The sequence below is a fragment of the Equus asinus genome, chromosome 21 (genome assembly GCF_041296235.1).
Source record: "Equus asinus isolate D_3611 breed Donkey chromosome 21, EquAss-T2T_v2, whole genome shotgun sequence".
Taxonomy (NCBI): Eukaryota; Metazoa; Chordata; class Mammalia; order Perissodactyla; family Equidae; genus Equus; species Equus asinus.
Genome location: NC_091810.1, coordinates 13,762,911 through 13,786,909, shown reverse-complemented (window position 1 = coordinate 13,786,909; position 23,999 = coordinate 13,762,911). Strand labels below are relative to the sequence as shown.

Below are 23,999 nucleotides of genomic sequence, written 5' to 3'. Positions count from 1 at the left end.
GGACAGTGGACCACGGGCACTTGAAACAGGCCTGAGCCCTGACACCATGCTCTGAGCACATGGCTTCCAGGAGCTTGGTGCTGTGCGTGAGAGACCCCAGGAGTGGCTTTCATCCCACCTTAGTGTGTGCAGCTGCTCACAGAGTTGCTGAAAGTGGCAACTTGGTAGCCAGTTACCTGCTCTGGACGGTGGGACAGCTGAGGGATGAGCATCCTTCCTGACCTGCAGAAAGGAGGTGACTGCGCTCCCCAACCAGCCCCACCTGGAGTGACCACAGAGTGGGGAGCAAGGTGGCCAGCTCTGAGCACTGGAGGTCTGGAGCACCAGGACAGGTGAGGGGGGGACGGAGGTGGCAAGCAGGGACCCCAGCACGGAGGGAGCTCTTGGGGTGCTCCACTTCCTGTAAGCACTCGCAGCTGGGCATCATGAGAATCCTGGCTGAGAGTCTCTGCCTTTTTAATACAGGAGTTGAAAACATTAATCTTTATTGTAGTCATTGATCTGTTTGGACTCATTTGGCCATCTTTTTTCATGTTTTCAGTTAATCCTGATTTCATTGCGTTTCATTTTAAAATTGATCAAATTATCTTTGTTCCATTTTTTTCCCTCTACGGCTTTGAAAATTATGCCTTCTATCTCTATTTTTCTAGGGGCTACTTTTATATTTCTAACACACATTGTTTTCTAATAACGTTTATTGTTTAGCAGGGTCTCTGTGCCAGAGTGGTCTTCACAGATGCTGGTAAATCCCTGAGTCGGGGACCGGGGAGTGGAGAAGGACGTTACGTGCATCTACCACCTCCTTTCTATGTGTTTCCGCATGTGACCTCATTTATCCTCAGTGCAGCCTGGAAAGGAGACTCGTCTCCCCGTTTACAGATGAGGAAGGTGAAGCTCAAAGGGATGACGAGAGGTGCCCAGGGCTTAGCAGCAAATTGGTGGCCAAGTGGGGCTTCTGAGTCCTGGCTCCTTCCACCACTTTTTGTCTGTGTGTCTGAATGTACTGTCTGCCACTTGTCTGCGCTTTCTCAATAAAGGGTCAGGTAAGCTGGAGTGAGGACAGGAAAGGAATGTCAAAGGTAGGGGTGCGTGTGAGGGGGAGGAGAGAGCCCCCTTGTTGGCTGTTCCCTGCTTCCTGACGGGGAGGGTTCAGGGTGCCCGGAGGCCCGCAGAGCTCTGGGGAGGACACCCGTGCTGAGGCAGCTCTGAGCTCAGAGACTGCGTCTCCCGGGGAGGCCACAGGCTTCTCAAGTTCTCGTTCCCCATCTCGTCCATTCATCCATCAGATGTTTCCTAAGCCCTTCGTGGTGGCAGGACGTGGGGGTAGAGGTGTGGGCATCGATCAGACATGGTCCCAGCCCTCAGGATGCCGGATGAAGTGAGAGAGTGATATGCACGGAGATTACGAGACCCCGAGAGTACTCGTTCCCTCTCGGTTTATTGGCATGGCGATATTTTGAAAAGGCCGCATGTGTGCCTGGAGAACAATACCCGAGCTTTACAAGAGGCTATAGGGTCAATCTCCCTCCCACCCCTCGGCTATTGTTACTGTGTAAAAGGGTAAAATATCCATGAGGAGGGATAAAAACCCGGAGGAACCCACCTCCACGTTATCTGGAGTGTATCCCCCGGAAGCACATAGTCTACACATGTTCAAGTGCACGCTTCTGCGCATTCCCTCACGTTTTCACATTGTTGGGAACGTCCATGTCCACCATTCTGTGCCAACTTTCGACACCTCCTTTATCCTGAGGGTCACCTTTGTCAGTCCATGGAGAGCCACCCAACCTCATCTCTGGCCGTGGAGGTCCCATGGGCAGAGTTTCTAGGATTCCTCCGAGCATATGAGTGAGGTCACTGAGGAACACATTCCTAAGTTGGCATCGTCAGGCCAAAGGCATGTGCACTTGAGACCTGGAGGACAGTCGACTTTGAGTCGTCCTGTGGGGAGCTGTGCCAGCTGTCACCCAGCAGGGACTGAGAGCTGGTGCTTATTTCCCCACAGCCCCACCCACCTGGCAAAGACCGTCTTTTAAAAACAGCGAGAAGAAGAGCCAAAAGGAACCTGACGTGGGCTGGAGGAGTCAGGGAGGGCTCCTAGAGGGAGGTGCCACTTGGATTGGGTCTTGTAGGATGGGTAGGAGTTTGCTAGTCTGGAGAGTGTGGGGAAAGAATTTCCGGAAGAAAGAACAGCACATATGAAAGTGCAGAGCTGTGACAGCATGTGATCCACCCAAGGCAAGAAGACGCAGAGTGGGGGAGGGGAGAAGAGAGGAGGGAACGCGGATGCCCAGTAGTGAGGGGCCATGGCGGCTGTGCCTCACACCCCTTTCTTCTCTGCACCCTCTACGATGGGGTGTGAAAGCAGCCTTCACTTCAGCCCAAGGTTTTATGGAATAATCAATAAACCACTGGAAAAGGTACAAGATGGGGAGAAGCCACACACCCCGAGCCTGGAAGTCAAAGTCAGGATCGCCCCTGCCTCTAACTGGCTGAGTGGCCTCGGGCAAGCCACTCCCTTCTTTGGTCTCAACTTCCCCCCTGGTACAGTGCACCTGACCATCCACACCTGGCCTGTGGGAGGGCCCCGCGGGGTGAGGGGAGGATGGCTGGGGCCGTCGGGGGGCTCAGCAGGCCGTTATTGTCCTAGCATGCGGGGACTTCAGCTCTCAGCTCGCTCGTCTCATCTTCACCCACCTCTGGGGCTTTCTGCTCTCTGACAAGGCCCCTCCACGGCATCATGGCTCTGCGTCCCACAGGACTCAATTTACTGAGCAGTCACTGTGTGCTTCAACAAGGCTCCTCACTCCTCGTGCTTCCCAGGAGCGGGAGGGTGGGGTAGGAGCTCCGTGGCACAGTGTCCTCCTGGGTGTGTAAACGTGGCCACGTAAGCACTGACATCAGCAGCAGCAGCAATGACAATCAAGGGCATCTGTTGGTGCATGAAAGGTGGAGGGACAATGACAGCTGGGGTGACAGGTTCCTGCTGAGGGGGTGAGCTCTACACTGCCTCCAAGGGGCCCTGGCACCTGGGGTGTTCTAAGGGTGAGCCCCATCCCTCATCCCTCCATCCTCCTTATCCCAGCCCAGCTAGGAGGTGGGGAGCTGTCGGAGGTGATGGATGAGACCCTGAAATACAAGCGATTGCTCACTGAGCCCTTCTCGTGAGCCTGGGACCACATAAACCATGATGACAAAAATGGCCCCAGTGCTGCCCTTACTGTCCCCACACCCTGTGTGATGCGGCTTGGTGGCACCTCCCATGCAGAGGTGGAGCCTATTACCCCCCTTTGAACCTGGCTGGCCTCATGACTTGCTTTGTCCAACAGAACGTGGCGGAAGTGACGACGCTGGGCCAGTTCTGCACCTGGGCCTCAGAGAGCCTTGCGGCCCCCACTTCCACAACGAGAATGGATGGTCGGCTGACCAAGAGCCAGGATTGTTCTGGAGCCCCAGCAGCAGGCTCCTGGGAAACCGGGTTGGGAAATGCAGATGCTCCCAGGCAGGGGGGTGACGTGAGGCACAGAGGTGACAGCGCTGGCTGGGGCAGATGGGAGAATGCGTGCTCACCTGGAAGAGGCAGTCCCATCTTCCAGAGACAACTGCTGCCAAGAGGGGCCTGTCCAAGGGGATCCCCAGATTAGACTCCATCTTCTGCCCCTAAAATGCTGGCACCTGGTCCGCATTGCTTTCAGGCACTGCCCGTCTTGGGTTGGAAGGGCCGCTGGCCCATCTGCACACTTGGTCCTGGCATCCAGCTCTGTCGTGAGGACTGAGAGCCGTGTCTCTGCCACACCCATGATAATGATTCACACAGAGGTCCTTCCACAAGAACACGGGGATCTGTGGGTTCTCCAGGCCAGGTCCTCGGCTGGAGGCTGAGGAGAGGACCGCAGAGGCCAGGGGCAGGCAAGGCTCTCCCAGGCCGTCACGTCGAGGCCCCGACCTGGCACAGGGCTCGCGGGGGCTTCCTGCTATCCTGGAAAAGCTGCTCACCCACCTCCTCAGTCCCCCAGCCCATTGCCCCATCCGATGAGCCCTGATGGGGACACTGGAAGAGGGGTGGTCAGTCTTCCTGATTGAAGCTATTCTAATACATATTGTGGCCTCTTCTTTTTCTTAACAGTATCTTCTGAAGAGCAAGTTTTTTACTGTGATGAAGTCCAATTTATTGATTTTTTTCTTTTACAGTCATGCTTTTGGTGTCATTCTTAAGAAATTTTTGCCAAACTCAGGGCCATTAAGATTTTTTCCTGGAAGTTTTCTATATTTAGCTCACATTTAGGTCTACAATCTATTCCAAGTTGATTTCTGCAGATGCTGTGAATTGACATTCTTCCTTTTGCAGGTGGAGATCCGATTGTTCCAGCAACGTTTGTTGAAAGACTATCCTTTTCCCCGTTAGGCTGCCTGGGTGTCTTTGTTAAGATCAATTGGCTGTACACGTGTGTGTCCATTTCTGGACTCTCTCCTATTCTGTCGTTTATCTTTACCCAAGGACCACTTGTTTTGATTACTCTTGCTTTAAAATAAGTCATGAAATCAGGTGGTGCGAGTCCTCTGCCCGCGTTCCTCTTTTTGGTAGTCTGAGCAGGACAGTTTTTGTTGGATGGGAATTCCCCGAATGTATCCCAGCCACCTGCCCCTTGAATGCCAGAGTGTCCCCAGTCACTGTGATGATCAAAAGGCCCCTCACCGTGTTTCCAAATGTCCCAACTGGGTGCGGTACCACCTCCCCACAAAAGAGAATCACTTCTTCAATGGAACAAGAAGGAAATTAGCATCAGCAGCACTAGATGATAGAGGAAAATGAGGCAAACCCTTCCATGTTCTGAGGATACGGATTTTTAACCTTGAATTCTATACCCAGCTAAACTGTCAATCAAGTGTGAGGGCAAAATAAACACTTTCAGACACACGAGGACTCAAAGACCTCCCCGGAGGCGGTCTCTGGGAGAACTGCTGGAGGACGCACACGGCAAAATGAAAAAGGAATCCAAGAAATAGAATATGTGGAATCCAAGAAATTGTGGACCCAATCCAGAAATGTGATGCCAAGAAATCTCTGATGAGAGCTGTGCAGCAGGCCGAGGAAGCAGCCAGCCCAAATTACAAAGTGAGTCAGAGAGCTCCCTGAGGAAGACTTTTAAGGAAAAAAAAAAAAAGACTGTTCTACAACAAATGGTGCTATTAAAAAGCTAGATGACCTTACTGAGAAGCTGAATGTGGATAACAATAGTAAAAATTAATAAATGATTATAATATCCTTTGCCTTCCCCTCTCTCTGCCTCCAAATTTTTGTTACCTTTATTTTCTTTTGAGTGCACAGTTACATCTTTTTCTCTGTAGTTCAGTTCAAACTACTTGTATTTATATAATTATTATAATATTAGAAAAGCCGATTACTGGTTTTTCAGGGCTTAGAATCTTTCTATATACAAAGCAAGGAGACGTTAACTAGAGTTACGGGGCAGCATGTAAATCCTAACGGGGACAAGCAGTGGTATGAGGACAGTCAGGAGAAGAGGGGAAAGGCGCTCGCATGCAGGAGGTCTGCTGGGGAGCACTCTTGGGACCAGCATCTGTTTGGAGAGGAGCAGGATGCGGCAGAGGGAGGGGTCGGCCTGTGGTGCCACCCCCACAGAGGCCTCAGCAGATCCCATCGGGAGCTCTGGAGCTGGGCTGGCCCTGGAGAGTTGCCCAAGTCCAGGCAGGGGCCGGGCTTCGGTACTGCCACACGGACCAGCCACTGCGTGACGACTGCCCTGGGAGGGGGCATAACCTCAGGTGAGGCAGAGTCCATCAGCACGGGCAGTTTCCCGAAAGGGAAGTGCCTGCAAGCCACTGGATGCCAACGTGCCTGGCCAGTGGGGGTTAGAGCTTCGTCCTGAGGTGGGGGTCTGGGCGGCCACCACAGTGTCCCCTGCAGAGTTCCGATTCTTTTGTTGTACACTGTGGGAACTTAGACGAGGGGCAGTGTCTGAATTGGATGGCCTAAATTTGTTTTCACAGCTTTGTCTTGTCAGTGATGTTAAAGCACCCCGATTTACCCCTCCCTGTCCGAATCTGCCACTCTGCCCATGGGTGTTCTCATGTCACGGGCTCTGTGGGGAGACCATCAGAGACTTCTGGGTGGCCGTGAGTGCAGAACTCAGTCCCTCATCCAGAAGAGAGGCCCATTACCACGTCTGGGTCCAGAGGTAGGGATCAAGGCCAGGGAGACTCGAGTATACGGCAACAGAGACTGTCCAAAGGCAAGTCGTGCTGGACCATCTTCCAAAGTCAGGCCTGTGTGGCCGAGGTGTGTGGCCATTTCAGTGCCCTTCATCCACGTCCCCCCAGCCCTGGCCCCCAATGAAGGGACGCTGGGCGGGGAGCACTCTCACTTGGAGCAGGGCAGGGCTGTGAGAGGAGACTTCTGTGGCGGGAATCTTTGCTCCCAGCTCTCAACCTCTTTGATCCAAAGGCAAGACTCTTCTTCTGCTGATGCATTATTATTACTGCTAAGTTTAAGCCGCATCCCACACAGGCCAGGCACCTGTGACATGGCGTGGTCAGACCCTGCCTTCGTCCACACTCATCGCACCTCCTCCCAGCTCCACGGTCACTCATGTCGGCTGTGGCGGGAATATTTATTTCACGGAAATTGGCAAATGCTACAGATAGTGCTTTCTTCTATTTGCTCGGTGCTCACTAGCACACCAGGGCACTCCTCCAGGATAGGCCTCGTGACTGGGGGGCCCAGTCAAAGTGAAAATGTGGGGCTCCCTGTCCAGAAGTTAAGGTTATCAGGATGGCAACAGCAGAGCATTAACCCAAGAGCGGGTTTGTCTGAGGCTACTGCCCAGATTGCACGCCCACCCATCCCACTTGCTCAGTGTCTGTCTCCATGGGATAGGCAAATGGGGACCCCAGCCGCTCCTTCTCCCCACCCAGTCAGCTCCTCTCCCTGCCATCCTCACTGACATGTGCCTTCACTCCCAAATAGCGGCTGTGACCTCAGTGACTCCAGGGTCAGACCTCCCCAAAAAGTTGAGAGAAGCCTAGACCACATCTCTTTTGGGGAGGTTTCTGATGTATTTATAAAATGAGAAAATATTAGAAAAGACTTGCAAAGATGTTGGTATATTTTAAATGTATAAACTGAAGTGATCAATACTTATGCACACACACACACAAATAGGATGTAAGATAATTATGCTCTTCACAAGATAATTATGGAATTTATAAAAAAATTATAAATTTCTAGAGCATTATTACTGGCCTGGTAGTGACTGATAAGTTTAAAGTTAAGTGTTAGGAATTTTCATTGGGCGTGGTGTCTGTATAACCTCATCCTGCCGGAAGAGTCCTTGGTGAATTAAGGACCTTGAGAAACAGCCCCACTGCCGCTCCCTCCCTCCCCATAGGCCCTGCCCAGAGGACAGCCGAGGAGGGCTAAGGCCCTGGGGGGTCTGGGGTCTAACCATGCAGGGCTCATCCTCACCTAGAGGTGGAGAGGATAACCAAACACGGGTATGGGACACCAACTCTCAGCGAAGCCAGAGTAATGCCAGCCTTGACAAAGAAAAGTTGCATCACCGAAATGTACCTTACAAAGTTTTAGAGACTTATGAGATGTGGCTAAAGCTTTACCTAGAGGTAAATTGATAGCCTTAAAATGCATTTGCTAGAAAACAAGAAACAATGGAAATAATCTAACTCTTCAAGACAATAGAAAAATAAGTTTAGTTCCAAAGAAATTTGGAGTATGGAAATTATGAAGAGTTTTCAAAAGTCAAGAAATAGAAAACATTATTGCTGAGGAAACTGAAGCTCAGAGGCAAAACAAAATGCTGACGGTCTCCACACCAGGGTCGAGGTGGGTGTCTGTCCCGCAGGCCACCCAGCTCCCAGGACCCGGGGTGTGACGCCGGGCCTTGGCAGCAGCGGGCCCACGCCGACACGTGGAGGCTTCGGGGCCACCATCTGCTAGAACGCAGGGCCGGGCTAGAAAGCTTGTCCTGTGAGCGCGACTACAAAACACACCCTGCGTTTTAATAGATTTGCATCAGTTAAAACTGTCCAAGTTTTATGAGTTTATTAGCTATTTTTCTATGCGCACTCCAGGTCGTGGGCTGATAGCATTATGAAGACACGTTTTGCCGGATTTCCCTTTATTAATTTTATACATCAGAGCGGCTGGGGGCGGCGGTGACAAGGCGACAGAGCCGGGTCAGGGGCGCGGGCCGGCAGGCGGCGCCCTCCCGCCGTCTCTCGCGCCCGCCCCGCCGCCTCCTCCGCGCGGGCCGCTCGGGCGCCCGCTCCGCCTCGCGCCGCAGCCGGCACTTTGCAAACTCCTCGCCCGCCCGCGGCGGCCGCAGCGCCCGCCCTGCCCGCCCGGCGGCGGCGCGGGGCGCGGGCGGCGGGGCGGCGCGGGGCGAGGGAGGCGGGAGCGCCGGGGGCGGCGCCGGCGAAGGCGGGAGCCGAGGCGGGGCCGCGCCAGCCCCGCGCCGCCGCGCCCCCCGGGCGAGCCCCGCGCCGCCGCGCCCCGCGCCGTCCCCGCCGCGCAGCCATGGCCGCCCCGCCGCCGCCGCCCCACCGCTCGCTCGCCTGAGACGCGGCCGGCACGGCGGGAGCATGGCCGGCGCCGCCGAGCCCCCCGGCAAGGCGGCCGAGTACCTGCAGGAGCTGACCCGGATCGTCGCGGCGCAGCAGGAGCTACTGGCGCGCCGGCGGCGGCGCATCGAGGAGCTGGAGCGCCAAGTGGCGCGGCTGAGCCGCGAGAACGCCGGCCTGCTGGAGCGGCACCGGCGACACCTGGCCGCGTGCGCCCGCCGCCCCGACCCCGGGCCCGGCGCCGGCGCGCGGCCGCTCGGCGCCATCCCGGAGCTCGGCGCCCGCCGCGACAAGTAAGCGGGGCCGGGGGCGGAGGGCTGTCGGGGGCGCGCGAACTTCTTGGGGGTCCCCGCTCCGCTCGGGGCTCGGCGGGGATCCGGGCGGAGGCAGGGAGGGTGCCCAGCCGGGGAACGCCCCCGCCCGCCGCGAGACCCCTGGGCGTACCGGGGGACCCCTGGCGGGGTCGCAGCCCCGACCTGGGTCTCGATCTCGGTCGGCACTGCGCTCCCCCGGAAAGGGGCTCCAGGGCGCTGCCGCGCGCTCGCACCAGCCCGGTTCTCCGCGGGCGGACGGCTCGGGAGTCGAGCTCCAGCGACCCCGGGAACTGGGATGCGGGCTCAGCCTCGCCACGGGGGCTGTGCGGGGCACGGACCTGGGGCTCTGGGTAGCGAGGCCAGAACTCCTGACCCGGGGACGCGGTGGGGAGAGGGCGCAGCAGGCGCAGCTTCTGCCCTCGAGCGGGCCTGGGTCACTTGCGGGTCGCAGTCCCTCCGGAAGGGACGCTGTGCTGCCTCCAGCCTGGGACGCGCCGAGCCCTCCTCCCTCTGGACGCCTCCGTGTCTTCCTTGGCGGCTCGAGGTTAATACCCCGCCCGCCTCACCCCGGGATTACCCCGGGCTATTTCGGACCAAGGATTAAACCGGGGTGGTGTGCAGGGGACAGATGGGGCGGGACTCCCCCGGCGCGCTGGCCCCCGGCGAGCTCGCAGCCCGCGGGCCGGCTGCCTGTTCACCTTCCGAAGTCGTGTGCGCGACCCCTCTCCGCAGAAGTGCAGACGCCCGTGTGGGGCGAGGCAGGGCGTCCTGGGGGCTTCTTGATGATGTTGGGGTGGGGTCCTGCGTGCTCCGCGCCCTGTCTACCCTCTCTGGCCCTCTGTCTTCGGGACTGCCTGGTCACACTCCGTGGTTTGGACTGGAGTGGAGGAGAGGAATCCTGTATGCGTGTGTTGGGGGCGGGGGGAGTGGCAGTGGTCCGCAGCTTTGGGAAAGGTTTCGTGGGAGGCTGGGGGTCGGCAGAAACGATGGGGGAAGCACTTAACCCTGACTCCAAAATCCTGCCATGGGGACGGGCTCCTGATTCGCAGGAGTCCAGGTGCAGTCACCTGAGACCCGGGTCTCCCCCACTCCAGGTGGGGCTGTTCCAGGCTGTGGCCATGGACTGAGGGCCGCTGCCTGCCACCCTGCGTCCTGCACCGGTTCTGGGCAGTGCTCCTGGGCTCTAGCCGGCTCTGGAGGACGAGAGTTGTGAGGCTGCGGTCAGGGCTGGGTGAGCCTCCTGGCAAACTCCCGCTTTCTCTTTATCCGGGGAGGGAGGAGTGAGGCTGGGGATAGCTCCTAGCTGGTGTCAGGCAGAGAAAGCAGAGACCCTGCGGCCTCCTGTGTGCCCGCCCCTGGCTCTCTGGTGTCTTTGAGACCCCTCATCGCTCCTCCCTCCCCGAGCCCTTGTGAGTCCCCGGTGCTGCTTGCCGGGGCCTGAGCTGTATGCCCCAGGCGAGGACTGAAGGAAGAGCCAGGGGCTGCCGGGGTGAAGTGCTCAGCAGCTAAGGGAGGCGGCTCACCGGGGAAGGGACACGCCTGCTTTCACAGAAACAATGACACACGCTGTTGACAAATGCCTCACAGCACTGTCCTGGGGGGTGGACTCCTTTTTTTCCCTTCAAAGTCACCTCTGGTGACCAAGTGTGGGAACAGGAAGGTTCTGAAGGGCAGCGAGTCCTGCCCGCTGTGGGGAATCCCCAGTGTCCTCTGGGCTGTGGCCTCGGAGGCGGGGAGCTGGCAATGCCGATGCGGGCTTGTTTCGTGAGTCCCTGGCTCCGTGTCAGCCTGGCTTCCCTTAGCTGAGGCACAGCCAGAGCTCCGATAGCATCCCCTTGAAGAGAGACAATGGCAGCACAGTCCCTGACCCGGGTTCCAGGTCAGGGAGCTTCTCAACCTGAAGGTGCACCAAGTGCCTGGGCATCGAGCTGGAATGCAGGTTCTGACCCGTAGGTCTGGGGTGGGCTGGAGAGCCCGCATTTCTAGCAAGCTCTGGCAGGTGCGATGCTGCTGGCCCCTGGACCAGACCCTGAAGGGTGAGGCTGTGAGGCAGCAGCATAGTAACAGAACTGTGGGCTCCCTCCAGACGGAGCACATGGGGTCCATTTTCCTGCATCGCTTCATCTCCCAGCCTTTTGGGAGGATGCTGGAGCCCCCCTCCCTTCCCAGGAGGCTCGTGGGGGCCGGGGTGTCCTCCTCCTCCTCACATACTTGGGTTCTGTGTTCTGGGGTAGAGGGAAAGAGCTGAGGGCTGCTTTTCCGCACCTGGATTTGAGGTGCCCACTGCCCATCCATGGCGCAAGGTGCCATGGAGCTCCATGCCTAAGGAGCCTGGGATAGCCAACCCCTTTGGGGGCAGCCAACTTTTGTTAAGTGCCTACTGTATGCAGAGCCGTTAGTGATGTGTTTGGAGACACAAAGGAAGAGCGGAGAGGAAGCAGATAAACAGCTGTGTAGAGAAAGGGACATGAACAGACGAGCTTGGATCCGATGGCCGGCTCTGCACTTGCCAGCCAGTGACGGTGGGACGAGTCTCGCCACCTTTCTTAGCCTCAGGTCTTTTTACTGCACACAGCACGGGGATGATCACAGCTGCTGCCTGTACTTTTCCTGAGGACTAAGTGACGGTAGTGGGTGTGGAGTAAACTGGGACAGTAGGTGCTTCATGCATTTCGGATCCTTCCTTGTCCATCAGTTTCTCATTTCTTCCGGGCCAGCTGAGCAGAGGCAGGAGGTGAGCGAACTTCCTGAGGATGTGGGTGAGACCTCCGGGCGCATGGTGCAGGGGGTGTGGAGTGGGGAACAGCCGTCCAGGAGTCGGGTGGGGTTCGGGTCGGCCTCCGTGATTGAGACAGGAACATCTGTGCAGGAGCTTCCCGAGGCGGCAGGCAGTGTCCTGCGGGGGGACTCAGCTCCATGTGCCCCCAGTGCTGGTGTGCCCACCACTGGGCACTGCCAGTGCCCTCTCGCAGGTCCCCCTGTGTGCAGACAGGGGCCCCTGTAGGCGAGGGTCTGCTCTGGGTGTCAGGCTAAGCCAGGCCTGGCTGACTTTTTCCTAAGCGGCCTCCAGCTGCTGTAGCTTGAGTTAGGATCCTCTGACCCCCACCGCTCCCGTGTGAACAGGCCGCCTGTGCATATCCGGAAGGTGCAGTGTCCTGCTGGGGGTGGACAGACGCAGACGAGCAGGCTTGCCCTGGGACAGCGGTGATCTTGGAGCCACGCAGTCCTTGCGCGGGACTGCTGGGCACGTGGGCACTTTCCAGCCCAGACACCGTCAAAGCCTTTCTCAGAAAGTCCTCTCTTGTCCCTCAGCCGCTGCTGACGGATGTCCTAGGAGTTTCTCAGCTTTGGGGACAGCTGGCTGATAACAAGAAGGAAATAGGATGCCTTGGGTCTGGTTGGGTTACTTAATTACCTTTTCTTCTGATGTTGGAATTCGTATCCAGGGTTTAGCTGGCCACCTTCTAATGATGTTTCTAGATCCGTCCCTCCCACTAGAGGTCAGAGCACACAATAGACGCTCAGTAGATGTGTGTGGAGGAGATGAAAGCACGGCCCATTGGTTAAAACCACTGTGTTTCCTTTAGGGAGTCAGCCTGGACTGGAGCAGACGCAGCTGGTTTTGCGGAACACACAGAACCAGGCCCCGGGAGGCGGGGGAGTGTGCTCTGGCTGTGCCCTCGGAGGCCTCCCGTGTGCCCAGCGCCGCTCCAGGTCTTTGCAGCTATCAGCTCATTTCATGGTCACGTCACTCCCACGAGGCAGGAACAGTTGCTGCTCCCATTTCACAGATGTGGAGACTGAGCTCAGAGAGCTCGTACGACCTGCTCCAGCTCTCCTGCGTGGCTAGCGGTGGAGCCAGGACTGGGACTCAGGTGGTCTGGCTCCATGCCCTCTGCTCTCACCCACCCACCACCTGCCCTTCCGGGATCCTCTAGGCTGGAGGAAGCCCAGCATGCGTGGCTTTTGTCCTGCTACGTGGGGTCTTGTCACCGAGGCTTGGCCCTTGGTGTCTCCTGAGGGGGCAGTGCAGAGGGGGCAAGACTTGAAGCAGAGAATTCCTTCTAGCCTCTGTTCCTCCAGAGTTTCCTGGCAGAAGTAAACACCGGCCTGAAGAGGTTGGAGACGGAGCCCTGAGGAGCAGCCTCGCTTCCTCGTCCCCTCCAGCCCTCAAGAGCTGTCACACACTCAGGACGTTTTTCTGAAGCTCTGAGTTGGTGACTCACTCTGGGGGAGGTTTCCAGTGGTGCTCAGTCTCTGTTGACTTACCAACACGTGCTCCTCCCGGGTCCATGGTGACATTAACCGTGACGATGGTGCACCGGCTTGCAGGCAGCCTCAAGGGTGGCCAGTGAAGGGGGGTGGCGAGAATGGATGACGCGAGAAGCTATACTTGGGAGGGTCCTGGCAGGGAGCCTCTGAAGGCGTATTATTCTTCAGAGTAGCTGGGAGGTGCCAAACCTGTGCAGGGTCTGAAGAGCTGAGCGTGCGCGTGTCCCTATCGCCCTTACCCGCTCTTGGCAGAGGGGGGGCCGTGCAGGCCGAGAGAGGCCGAGGGAGCTTTCTGTCTGTGAGGTTGGCAGTGGGAGATGCTGTTGATGCTTTCATGAAATAATGTTCTTATTCTCCCAGCGAGATAAAGCCGGGGAGGACGTCCCTGAGCCGGGAGCGAGCTGCCCTCGGACCTGTCCTGTTGGACAGAATGGATTCAGCTCTGAGGGAGCGGGGCGAGTGATGCTTCTTTTCCCGGTAGATGGTAGAGTCCCAGAAAGATGTGCAGAGTGTTTCTCCGACACTCCCTCCCAGCCGTCTGGCAAGCTAAGCAAATTATTATTTTACAGCTTAGAAAATAAATCATGAAATGCTGCTTTATCTGTCTTGGGTTGAGAAAAACGGGGCAGCACCCTGTGTGAAATGAAGTAGAGCCCCGCTCTGGTTTCCGACGTGCGTTTCTGGCCCGCCCCGCCGTTGGGGGTCTGGCAGCTGAGCTGAGCTGGGTCCAGGGCCGTGAGGATGTGGACACGGTGGTGGTCCTGGTGGCGGGAGCTGGGGCCTCGGCGTTTGTGGTGGGGGGGTGGCTATTGTGAGCTGCTTTGTCTCGGACGTTGTTTTCACAGCTGATCTTGTTTTCTGTTTTGTCAGAAGGAGCCGCGCTTTGCCCAGCTTGGGGAGGGCGCCGATCTGAGCTTGTCAGGGTGAGTGCCACCCTACGGCTGCCACAGAGCAGCGGGAACACAGACGCAGACAGCCGCTGGCGTTGGGCAAGAGCGGGGGCGGGGAGCGCAGGGACCTGGCTGGGTCGGTGCGGAGGCTGCGGACCCCCGAGGCAGGCTGGGGCCACACTCAGGCCTGGAGGCCAGAGGGCCACCCCAACCTGGGGCCGCCCCTGCTGGGAACCAGGCTTAGCAGTGACCACCTTTTCCAGGCAGCAAGGCCCGCAGTTTGGGCCCTGTCCCTCCGCCGAGCTGCTGTGGGGCAGGGCAGGCCAGGCCAGTCCTTACGAGCGCTCAGGGCTTCTGTGTTAACCCATACAGAACTGCAGCCGCGACTTTTTCAAAAGCCTCCCCACTCCGGCTTCCCTGGCCTTGCTGGGGACCCTGCAGGCCGCCCCAGGACTGGCACCAGTGGTGAAGCCCCATCCTGCCGCAGCCCCGTCCTGGCTGGGTGCGCTGTGCACTGAAGCTGAGGCGCTGCCCTGGCTCCTCGAGGCCCCCCTCCCCCCCAGGTAAACCAGGGAGTGCTGCTTCTGCTCAGGAAGGTCCGGCATAGGGATGGCGTACAGCCGGGCACTGTGGGACCAGCAACGGTAGCTCCAGGAGGAGCAGAGCTGGAGTCTGCAGAGTGCTTCTGAGGGTTGGTTTTCCCCAATGTTTTATTATGAAAACTGCCGAACATACGGAAATGCTGAAAGGATTGGTCAAGGCACAGCACCCGGCGTTCCGCAGGGCCGTGTTGCAGTGTTTGCTCTGTTCCTGCCTGTCCATCCTTGAGGGTGTTTGGAAGCACGTTGATGGGGAGCCAGCATTTATAGACTGTGTCCTGGAAGCCAGGCCGAGCATGCATATTCGCTGCCCCCATGTCCTTTTATTTACTGTTCCTGGTGACTCCCGCCTGATTCTTGTCCTTGATCGGTGCAGCCCCCACCGCCTCCACTTGGAAACGTGTGAACGGGGACATAGACCTGTACACAGAAGGTGGCAGAGGCACTAGGCCAGCAGAGGATGTGGGGCCCCAAAGCAGGAAGCAGAAAGCAGATGGCCCCCCTCGGGCATCAACAGAGGCTTCCTGGAGGAGGTGACATTCGAGCCAGGGCTTGAAGGGCAGGAAAGAGGAGGAGGATGGAATCAAGGCAGGAGAAACAGCCCCTGTGAGAGCATGGAGGCGAGAAGATGCTCGGCATGTTTGGGGGTGGGAGGTGCCGTCAGTGGTCCTGCCAGACCTGTGAGTGGGGACAGGTGGGCCAGACGACGTGGACCAGCCTGGGCTCTTGCATAGAACCCTGATTTCCATCTGGGGGCAGGGTGGTGAACAAAACTGTCCCTCACCCCCCAGCCCAAGCTGTGCCATGTCTGCGCCCTGATTGTGGAAATGCTTGGCTTTCCTTCTCGGAGGAGGCAGGATTCACAAATGAGGAGGACAGAAAACCCGTTGTTTTGCACCTAAACTTAGAATGCTTTGGTTATAATCAAAGCACAGCAGTAACTGAGCCCCTTCCAGTGCCCCGGGCAGAGCAGCCTCCTCTGACCCTGTGACAGGGGTCAGCTGTTAGCGTCCTGTTTGGCAGGTATGAAACAGGCTCAGAGAGGTTAAGCAGTTTGCCCATGGTCCCCCAGCAGCAGAGGTGGGACTCATATGCCAGTGTGTCTGCCTCCGGAGCCCGTGCAGTTCACCACCACACTGTGCGGCTGTGGAACCGTCTGTAAACGCTTGTGAAACATTTGGAGGGCTTTCCGGAGGTGGCAGCTCACCCAGACTTTTGGCTTCAGGACCCAGAATTAGCTCCAGCGCTGTCACCCGCCCCGGGCCAGCTGTCGCTTCTCCCTCCACGTGTCGGATTTGGCCTTTCACTTGCGGTGGTCACCGCCAGGAGCCCGAGTCCCTTTTCGGCAAAATCGTGGCGGCCCCCTGGCAGCGGGCGGCTGTGGGCAGTAGGTGGCCTGTGTGGGGAGGGACTCCGCGGTGTCAGGGCAGCTCGTGCAGCCGTTTGCTCCGCGTTGGCCGCCTTTCCTGCTCCGGGCACGTGGGTGTTGCTGGAAGCTGGCAGCCCAGGCCTTTCTGTGGCGCTTGTCCATCAGGACACCCTGGGACACATGGCCGCAGGGGACGATTGGCATTCGTGCCCCTCTTCTGGCTCCGCCCCCCTGTTGTTTGAAGGGCCCACTTGCTCCGCGTGCGCCTTGGCGTGAAGAGTGTCAGGCCTGGCAGAAATCAAAGCCCCGGGCCACCTCCTCGCGGAACCACGGGGACGGGCTTATGACTGCCGGGCGTGGGGGTCCCGCAGGCTGTCCTGGATCGGTGAGTCTGGCGGGGCCTCTCATGGCGAGTCGTTGCAACCTGTGTGTGAAGTGTCCAACGTGGCAGGGCTGGGACGGCGTGCTGGTGAAACTCTGCTGTCTACCCGGACGGCCGCGGCTTGTGTCCAGGGGTCCTGGGGCAGCCTCTAGGGACCTCACAGGGGCATGAGCGCGTGTGGACAAGATTCGAGGACGGGCTGCAGGGGTCCTGGACAGCCCGAAGTTGGATGTGAACTGGCAGGTGTCCTGTGTGGTCAACCAGGGGTGAGCCTGGGCCGGGTCCTGGCCTGGAGAGCCAGCTCTTCTTCCTGCCCCTGGGCACGGGAAAGGGACTGCTCTGAGCCTCAGCTTCCTTATCTCTAATGGGGACGCTGATGACATTTTGAGATTGCCCTGAGTGGGGAGTGTGCCTGGCATGGTTGAGGCACAGCGAGGAGACCGGTGTGTCGGAGCAGAATGAGCGAGGGGACAGCAAGGGAGAGGAGCGGGAGGTGACCGTGGGTGGGAGTGGGCAGGAGGGGCAGGGCTGTGGGGGCCCAGGGGGACTTTGGGAGACAGGAGTCCCGGATGAGTCCCTGTGCAGAGGAGGCCATGATTGCACTGAGGTATGGACAGGACACCTGGCTCCTGGGGGAGGCGGGGGCCAGTGAGCAGGAGCAGCAGGAGATGCTGAGCACTCGGGGTGCTGGGAGCCTGGCCCCGGGGTGCAGGTGGAGGCAAGGAGGAGGGCATGGGTTTGGATAGAAGGCGTGAGGTCCCCTGCTGTCTCCCCCTAGCAAGCACCTGTCCAGGTGGGAAGGAGAGGTGGGTGTGTAGCCAGAAGGAAAGGCCCCAGGTGGCCGAGGGCCACGTCGGCCGTCACACCTGCAGCGCTTCCTGGGCTGGTGAGCGCGGGGACCCTGCCTCCAGCTGCCCGGCTCACTCACCCCCCGGGAGGAGCACCCTGAACAGGAACGCTCGCCTTCCCTGGGGTGGCTGGGGGTTCCAGACAGCTCCTGCTTGAGGTACACGTTCCGTATGTAGACAGAGCAGTGGTCAGGACACGCAGTGGTCAGGACACGCAGTGGTCAGGACACGCAGTGGCCAGGCGACTCCCTCCACACGTTCCGGCTGTGTCTCCTCTGTCCAGGTACTTAGCCTTTCTGTGCCTCAGTTTCTTCACCTATAAAATGGGCTTATAGCCCATCGCCTCCCTTGTAGAGGGTCTTGAGGATTGACTCCTTCACGTATGGAGACGCAGGGTATGTCTCCTTCCTGCGAATTCCTGTCCCTGCTGCTCCCTCTTTCTAGGCTGAGAAGAAACCTGATGTGAGAGGGAGGTTAGGGATTTAGGATCAGCTGATGGGTCCTGGCGTTTCTCTCTGTTGTCTGTCTGCCTCTGCACAGCTCGTGGAGCTGACGGTGAATGCACCCCTTTGTAAGATGTGCTGTCACAGTCCCTTTAACCCTCGGTTACAGCCTCTTCACTGCATTGAGGTTGTGGAGACGATGTTGGTAAAGCAGAATGGGGAACTCCCCACTCCAAAGCGGGGCATCTGGAATGTCCCGCCCCTGCCCCGGCCCATTACGTGCTCATTTCTGTGTCTAGACTTCTTTGAGGCTTTCCTTTCACCCAGCTCAGCAGTCCTCAGAGTTCTAGGTGTGTAAAACTCCTCCACCCAAAAGGGGGTCCTGGTGACTCTGACCAGCATCCGGCTCCCAGCAGCAGGCTGACCTGCACCCTCCCTGGGGCCCATCGTGAACCAAGCCCTGGGTGAAGGACACGACAGGCGCCACTGTGCTGGGCCCTCACGACCACCTCCGTGATCCTTTAACAGATGACCCGGCAGGGCCGCAGTGAGGACCAAGTTAAATAGTGAGTGGAGGCATTGTGAAAGTCTTAATCTGTTGTGTGAAAGAGCGTCTCCTCACCCAGAGATGCAGGGTGAGGGGTTATTATTACTTCCCTCCGTCCATAAGGAGTAATGGTAACCATGACGACAGGCTTGTTTGTTGTGAACACTTGCTTCAACTCTGGGAGGTAGATAGCATTACTGTTCACTTTGTGCAGATGGGGAAACTGAGGCATAGAGAGGCAAGTATGGTGGGGGAGGTCTTGGTTTAAGCAAGGACAAGCCCAGCACCTCCCCATGAGAGTGTTGTCTGGACATCTTTGGGGGACCTTTTAAATTCCAATCCATGGTGTTCAGAGAACAGACTTTATATGGTCACAGTCCTTTAAAATGTGCTGAGACTCACTTTAAAGTTTAAGATACAGCCTGTCTTGGAGAGCGTCCCACGTGCACGTGAGAAGCGTGTGTGTCCCGCCGTGGCTGGGTGCGTGCTCTGTGTGTCTGCAGCTTGGGCTGGTTACCGTGTTGGACGTGACAGCTGTGTCCTTGTTGGTCGTCTGCCTCGTTGTTCTGTCCATTTTTGAGGGTGGGGTATTGATGTTTCCAACTATTATTGTTGAATTATCTGTTTCTCCCTTCATTTCTGTCAGTTTTTCATCATGTATTTTGGGTTCTGTTGTTTGGTGCATATATGTTTATAATTACTATTTCTTCTAGATGGATTGACCCTTGTACGTTATAAAATGTCCTTCTCTGTCTCTAGTAACAACTTTTGTCTTATAGTCTATTTTGTCTGATATTAGTGTAGCCGCTCCAGCTCTCTTTTGGTTACTGTTTTCATGATATGCCTTTTCTTATCCTTTATTTTTAACTTATCTGTGCCTTTAAATCTAGTGAGCCTCTTGTAGACAGTGTATAGTTGGATTACGTGTTTTTGAAATCGTTCTGCCATTCGTTGCCTTTTGAGTGTTTAACCTGCTTATATTTAATATATCTGTTTTTTTTTAAAAGATTGGCACCTGTGCTCGTATGGGTTGCCAATCTTTTCTTTTTTTATTCTTCTCCCCAAAGCCCCGTGAACTTAACCACTTGGCCATGGGGCTGGCTCCTAATATACTTGTTGATAAACTAGGATTTACACCTACAGTTTCATTTATTTTCTGTATGTCTTATGTCTTTTTTCTTCCTCTGTCCCTCTCTTACTACCTTCTTTTGCGTTAAATAGATACTTTCTAGTGCAGCCTTTTCATTCCCTGGTTGTTTTAGTCTACAGGGCGCCCTTCAGAGCGTGATACAGCCTGTTCCAGGGGCAGGACAGCCCACACATCCACTCCTCACCCGCAGAGAGTAAAGGCAGGGCAGGGGCTGGGCACGGGATGTTGGCGGGGGAGCCCAGCAGGAGCAGGCCCCGGGAGAGGAAGCTGCCAGACAGGGCGATGGGGACACGGGTGTGACCCAGACAGACTGGGTGGGCTCTGAGGAACTGGTCCGGAAGCTCCCCTAGGGTCAAGGAGAAAGAATTGCCTTTCTCTGCTGTTCCTGTAGGGGGCGTGCCTCAGGGTGGGTTTTAATGAATGTGTGTTGAATGAATGAATGACTCGTCTGTCAGTCCCCCTCATGCTCTGGTTTGTCTGTTCCACTGAACAAACTGCTCCAAAATGTAGAGGTTTAAAAGAGCCACCCTCTTGTTGTGTCTTCAGATTCTGCAGGCGGGGCTGGGCGGGGCTTTGCCTGTTGGTTCTTCTGTTCCCTGTGCTGTCAGTGGAGGTTACTCGGTGGTTTTCAAATAGCGGATTGGCCCATCTGGAGGGTCCAGACGGCCTCGCCTACGGTACGTATCTGGGGACTGGTGGGCGTGTCTGGAGGGCAGAGCTCAGCTGCGGCTGCTGACCGGCATCTGCGTGTGGCCTCTCCAGCACGGGGTCTCGGGACTCGGGCTCCTTGCATGGTGACCCAGAGCCCACGGAGAGGGCCCCCAAGGCCCCGTGGGAGATGGGAGGTTCTTGTCACTCGGCCCTGGGAGTCCCAGAGGCCGCTTCTGCCACGTCCCGTTGGTCAAGCAGATCCCAAGGCCAGGTTTAAGGGGCGAAAATTAGACTCCACTCTCGATCGTTGAGGAGCAAGGATTTAATCCACCACATGCGGTTTGCGGTTTGCTTGGCCGTGTTATCACTTCTCCCACCTAAGGCTGCCGAAAGTTTTGCTCACGGCTGCCCCCGGGGCAGGGTGGGGGAGGTGTCCAGTTTTCACCTCTCTCTGCATGGAACGTGGCAGCCTGTCCTGCCCCTGTGTGCTGAGCTGTCTGGCTGTGTGTGTTGAGTGACTTTCAGTGAGTGGCTGTGTCTCAGGGTGGGCTCTCTGGGAGACCAGCCCCACGGAGCTGAGACTGCTCCCCATCCCGAGACCTGCCCACTGGGCACTGGAGCCGCCAGCGTCCCCGTGCAGTTCCTCCAGGAGCCGTGCCCACTCTCTTCGGCATCTGCCTCCCTCTGAGCTGTATTTTTAACTCCTGCCATATGGCGAAGCAGCCACAACATCCAGGGAGGAGAAGGGGTCTGGAGGAAATCATTGCCGCTAATGCGTTTCTGATAGCTGCGGGGACTAGCGGGCGTCCTCGTGGCTGCCTTCTCCCCAGCGGCCCGGGCGTTAGGAGCAGCGTCGCTCTGCCTGGGAGGCAGTCGTCCTGCAGGGTGGGCTTCCCACAGACTCGCTCCGTCCTGCGGGGACCTCCGGGGAATCCAGGTTGGGCAGCCACATGTGGTCCTGGAGACGGCCGGGGAGAGGCTGCTGCGGGCGGTCGGCAGCAAGCAGGAACGGGTGTCTCCTCTCTCTTCGCCCATTCCCCTTCTCTGTCCTTTGTGGCCGGGACACGGGGCCTTCCCCCAGCCCCACCCGGAAGGCACTCTCTTGCCCAGAGACCCGCCCTCGGGGGGGTGGCCAGGTGGCCGCGTCTTTTCTGCACTGCCACTCGCTCCTCGGTGCCTGGAATGCCCTTCCCACGCCTCCATCTCGGCCTCGGAAACCCCACGCGTCCTTAAGGACTGGCTCCCCTCCTGGAGCTTTTCATGATTTTGATGCACGTTGGAGTTTGTGTTTATTCTTGCAGCCCTCTGTTCCTCCAGGGGCCTCCCGTCTGAGTTACCGTGACTTTACCGTGCCCATGACAGTGCCCGTGCTGTGCCCGTGACTGTGCTGTGCCCGGGTGCCGGCCTGTCCCCGCTCCAGGCAGCCAGCAGCCAGATCCCTTGGACGCCTCACCTTCAGATGCCCTCCCAGCAAACTGCTTATGTTTAAAATGAGACGTTTTACAGGAATCCCTCATTGTTGGTAGACAAGTCCAGGGTCCTTTAAATGGCGTGTGCACACCCCTGGGGGCACAGCACATTCCTTTGAGGCACAGGGGAAAGTCCTGGAACTCCTCTTCCCATTGGTTGCTTAACTTTGTCCTTCAGCGTCTTTGTGGCGGCCTCTCGTGCGATGAGCTCGCCTGAGTGCAGCCGTACCTGCGCGTCACCGGTCATGCGTGTAGGTATGTTATCGGGCGATGTGTGCTCACGCTCTCTTCTGGTTGGGAGACTCCTCAGAAAGTCTGGTGGCCGGTGGCCTCGACTGCAGCGGAGTGTTCACGGCTTTTCTCCTTGCGGCAGCTGCTTTCCTGGCCTGGGGCTGGGGCTCCCCACTGTGAGGTTGGCGAAATCAGCATTTATGGAGCGCCTACCACGGAGCTAGCTGATCCCTCTTCATCTGCATGGCCCTGCCTTATGCATGAGGAAACAAGCTCAGAGAGGTGAAGCATCTTGCTTGGGGTTGCACAGCTAGTAAGTGGCAGGGCCAGACCTGACCCGAGTCTGTGTGACTCCCAAAGCAGTGCTCTTTCCATTGTGCTCTGTGTCTGTGGTCCTGAGGCCCACCTCTGGCCAAGCTCCTGGGCTCTTCTTGTGGCTGGGCAGTAGCAGTGGTGGGAGCTGACCCTCTCCGTGTTTCTGTGGCCTCTGGGGAGGGTGGTCCTGCTAGCAGTGGTCTGGACGTGGCACCCGAAGGCTCCTCCCTCCTGGACAGGACTCAGTAAACCCCTTCTCTCATTCCCCAGGAGCCTGAGAGCTCCAGGCCAGGAGGAGAGGACGCGGATGGATTCGGAGGACAGTGGCCCAGCGGGCATGGCGTCCACCAGGCACAGCCCTCCTGTGGAAAGGAAGGTGCTGACTCTGGCCCTGAGGGCACAGGGCGGCGTCGGGGCCGGGAAGCCGATTCATCACCATCTTCCCAAACTTTCACTCCCCAGATGCCAAAAGCCGGGTCCCCCTCTGCTGGGGGAGACCAGAGGGAGGCAGAGACGGCTTTTACGTTGTCAGGATGTCAGCCCTTCTTCTCCGCGTGGACTGTTTTTGTGGTAAAAGGTGGTGTCTTTTTTTTTTTTTGAGGAAGATTAGCCCTGACCTAACACCTGCTGCCAATCCTCCTCTTTTTGCTGAGGAAGACTGGCCCTGAGCTAACATCCGTGCCCATCTTCCTCTACTTTATATGTGGGATTCCTGTCACAGCATGGCTTGCCAGGCGGTGCCATGTCCACACCCGGGATCTGAACCGGTGAACCGTGGGCTGCCAAAGCAGAACGTGCAAACTTAACTGCTGCGCCACCCGGCCGGCCCCTAAAAGATGGTGTCTTTATGTCTCTGCTGAGCTGGGGCTTCAGGTCCAATCGGTGGGTGTTTCCAGAGTCGCGTGTGCAGCTGTGTGCGGGGTGAGGGGCTTGAGGGATGGAAGTGGCCTCAGGCCCGTGGGGGAGCGGGTGCCCCCCCATCCTCTATGCAGGGGGCTCTGGGGAGACCGCCAGCCTGGGGGCGGCAGAGGGCGTCAGGAGGCACAGGGAGCCCCGGGGAGTCTCAGCATCCCCTTTTGTATTGCCCTTCGAGGACTTGACACCCTGGGTCCTGCCTTGTCCCTCTGGGAGGGCGTTGGCTTTCGAGTTCTTCTCAGGGTGACAGCTTCAGCGGAAGCCCACGGTTCTTTCTCCCTGAGTGGTTCTCCTTTGCTTTAATTTGGTTGGAGCAACCGCCCCTCCCCTCGAGCTGGTGGCTGCCGCTTCGTGTATGCCCCATGCACGCCCCATGCGTGCCCCATGTGTGCCCCTTGCACACCCCCTGTGCGCCCCATGCACGCCCCATGCACGCCTGTGGGCTGCCCTGAGCCCTCTGGTCTGATGGGAAGGTCTTCAGCCCCAGCCACGCTCTGGGCCTCGGGGGCCTTTGTGCTCGGCCAGCCCGTCTGCCCGCAGACTGAGCGTGGCATTTTGTCTGCAAAGGCTGGTGTCGGTGTAGTCGGGCGTGCTGGGTCCCCAGGCCTTCCCACAGCTGAGACCCCTCCAGGGAAGGCGCGTGTGCTGTCCACTGCACGGGCGTCGGGCCGGGCTGGGACGGAGCACTCACCCCTCTGCCTCGCTTTGTCAAGTGCGGTTTGCTTAATAAACCTGCTGACGGGGTGGGAGCGTGACGTCCGCGTTTGGATACTGGCTTGTCCCGAGCTGCTGGGCGGTTTGCTGAGCTGGGCAGTGGGCATCAGCGTGGAGAACATCCCTGCCTGTGGCACAGAGCCCGTCAGTGCAGCGCCAGCTGGAGGGCGCTTGCTCCCAGCGGGTCTCCATTGGGATGGTTGTGGAGGTTGTGGGGAAAATGGGAAAAGAGGTCTTGGAGGTGAAAAGGGGTGATCCCTGGGCTGCAAAGGGTTGGGGTGTGTGACCCACA

At 57.8% G+C, this 23,999-nt stretch overlaps 1 protein-coding gene across 1 annotated transcript in view; it reads left to right on the top strand.

Annotated features, from left to right (window-relative positions):
• Positions 1–8,590: 8,590 nt before the first annotated feature.
• Positions 8,591–23,999, top strand: part of IQSEC1 (IQ motif and Sec7 domain ArfGEF 1) — a 352,756-nt gene continuing 337,347 nt past the window's right edge. The window contains exon 1 of the mRNA XM_070493483.1: positions 8,591–8,891. Coding sequence (XP_070349584.1) covers positions 8,620–8,891 — 272 coding nt within the window. The 5' untranslated portion in view covers positions 8,591–8,619. The remainder of the gene's footprint in view (positions 8,892–23,999) is intronic.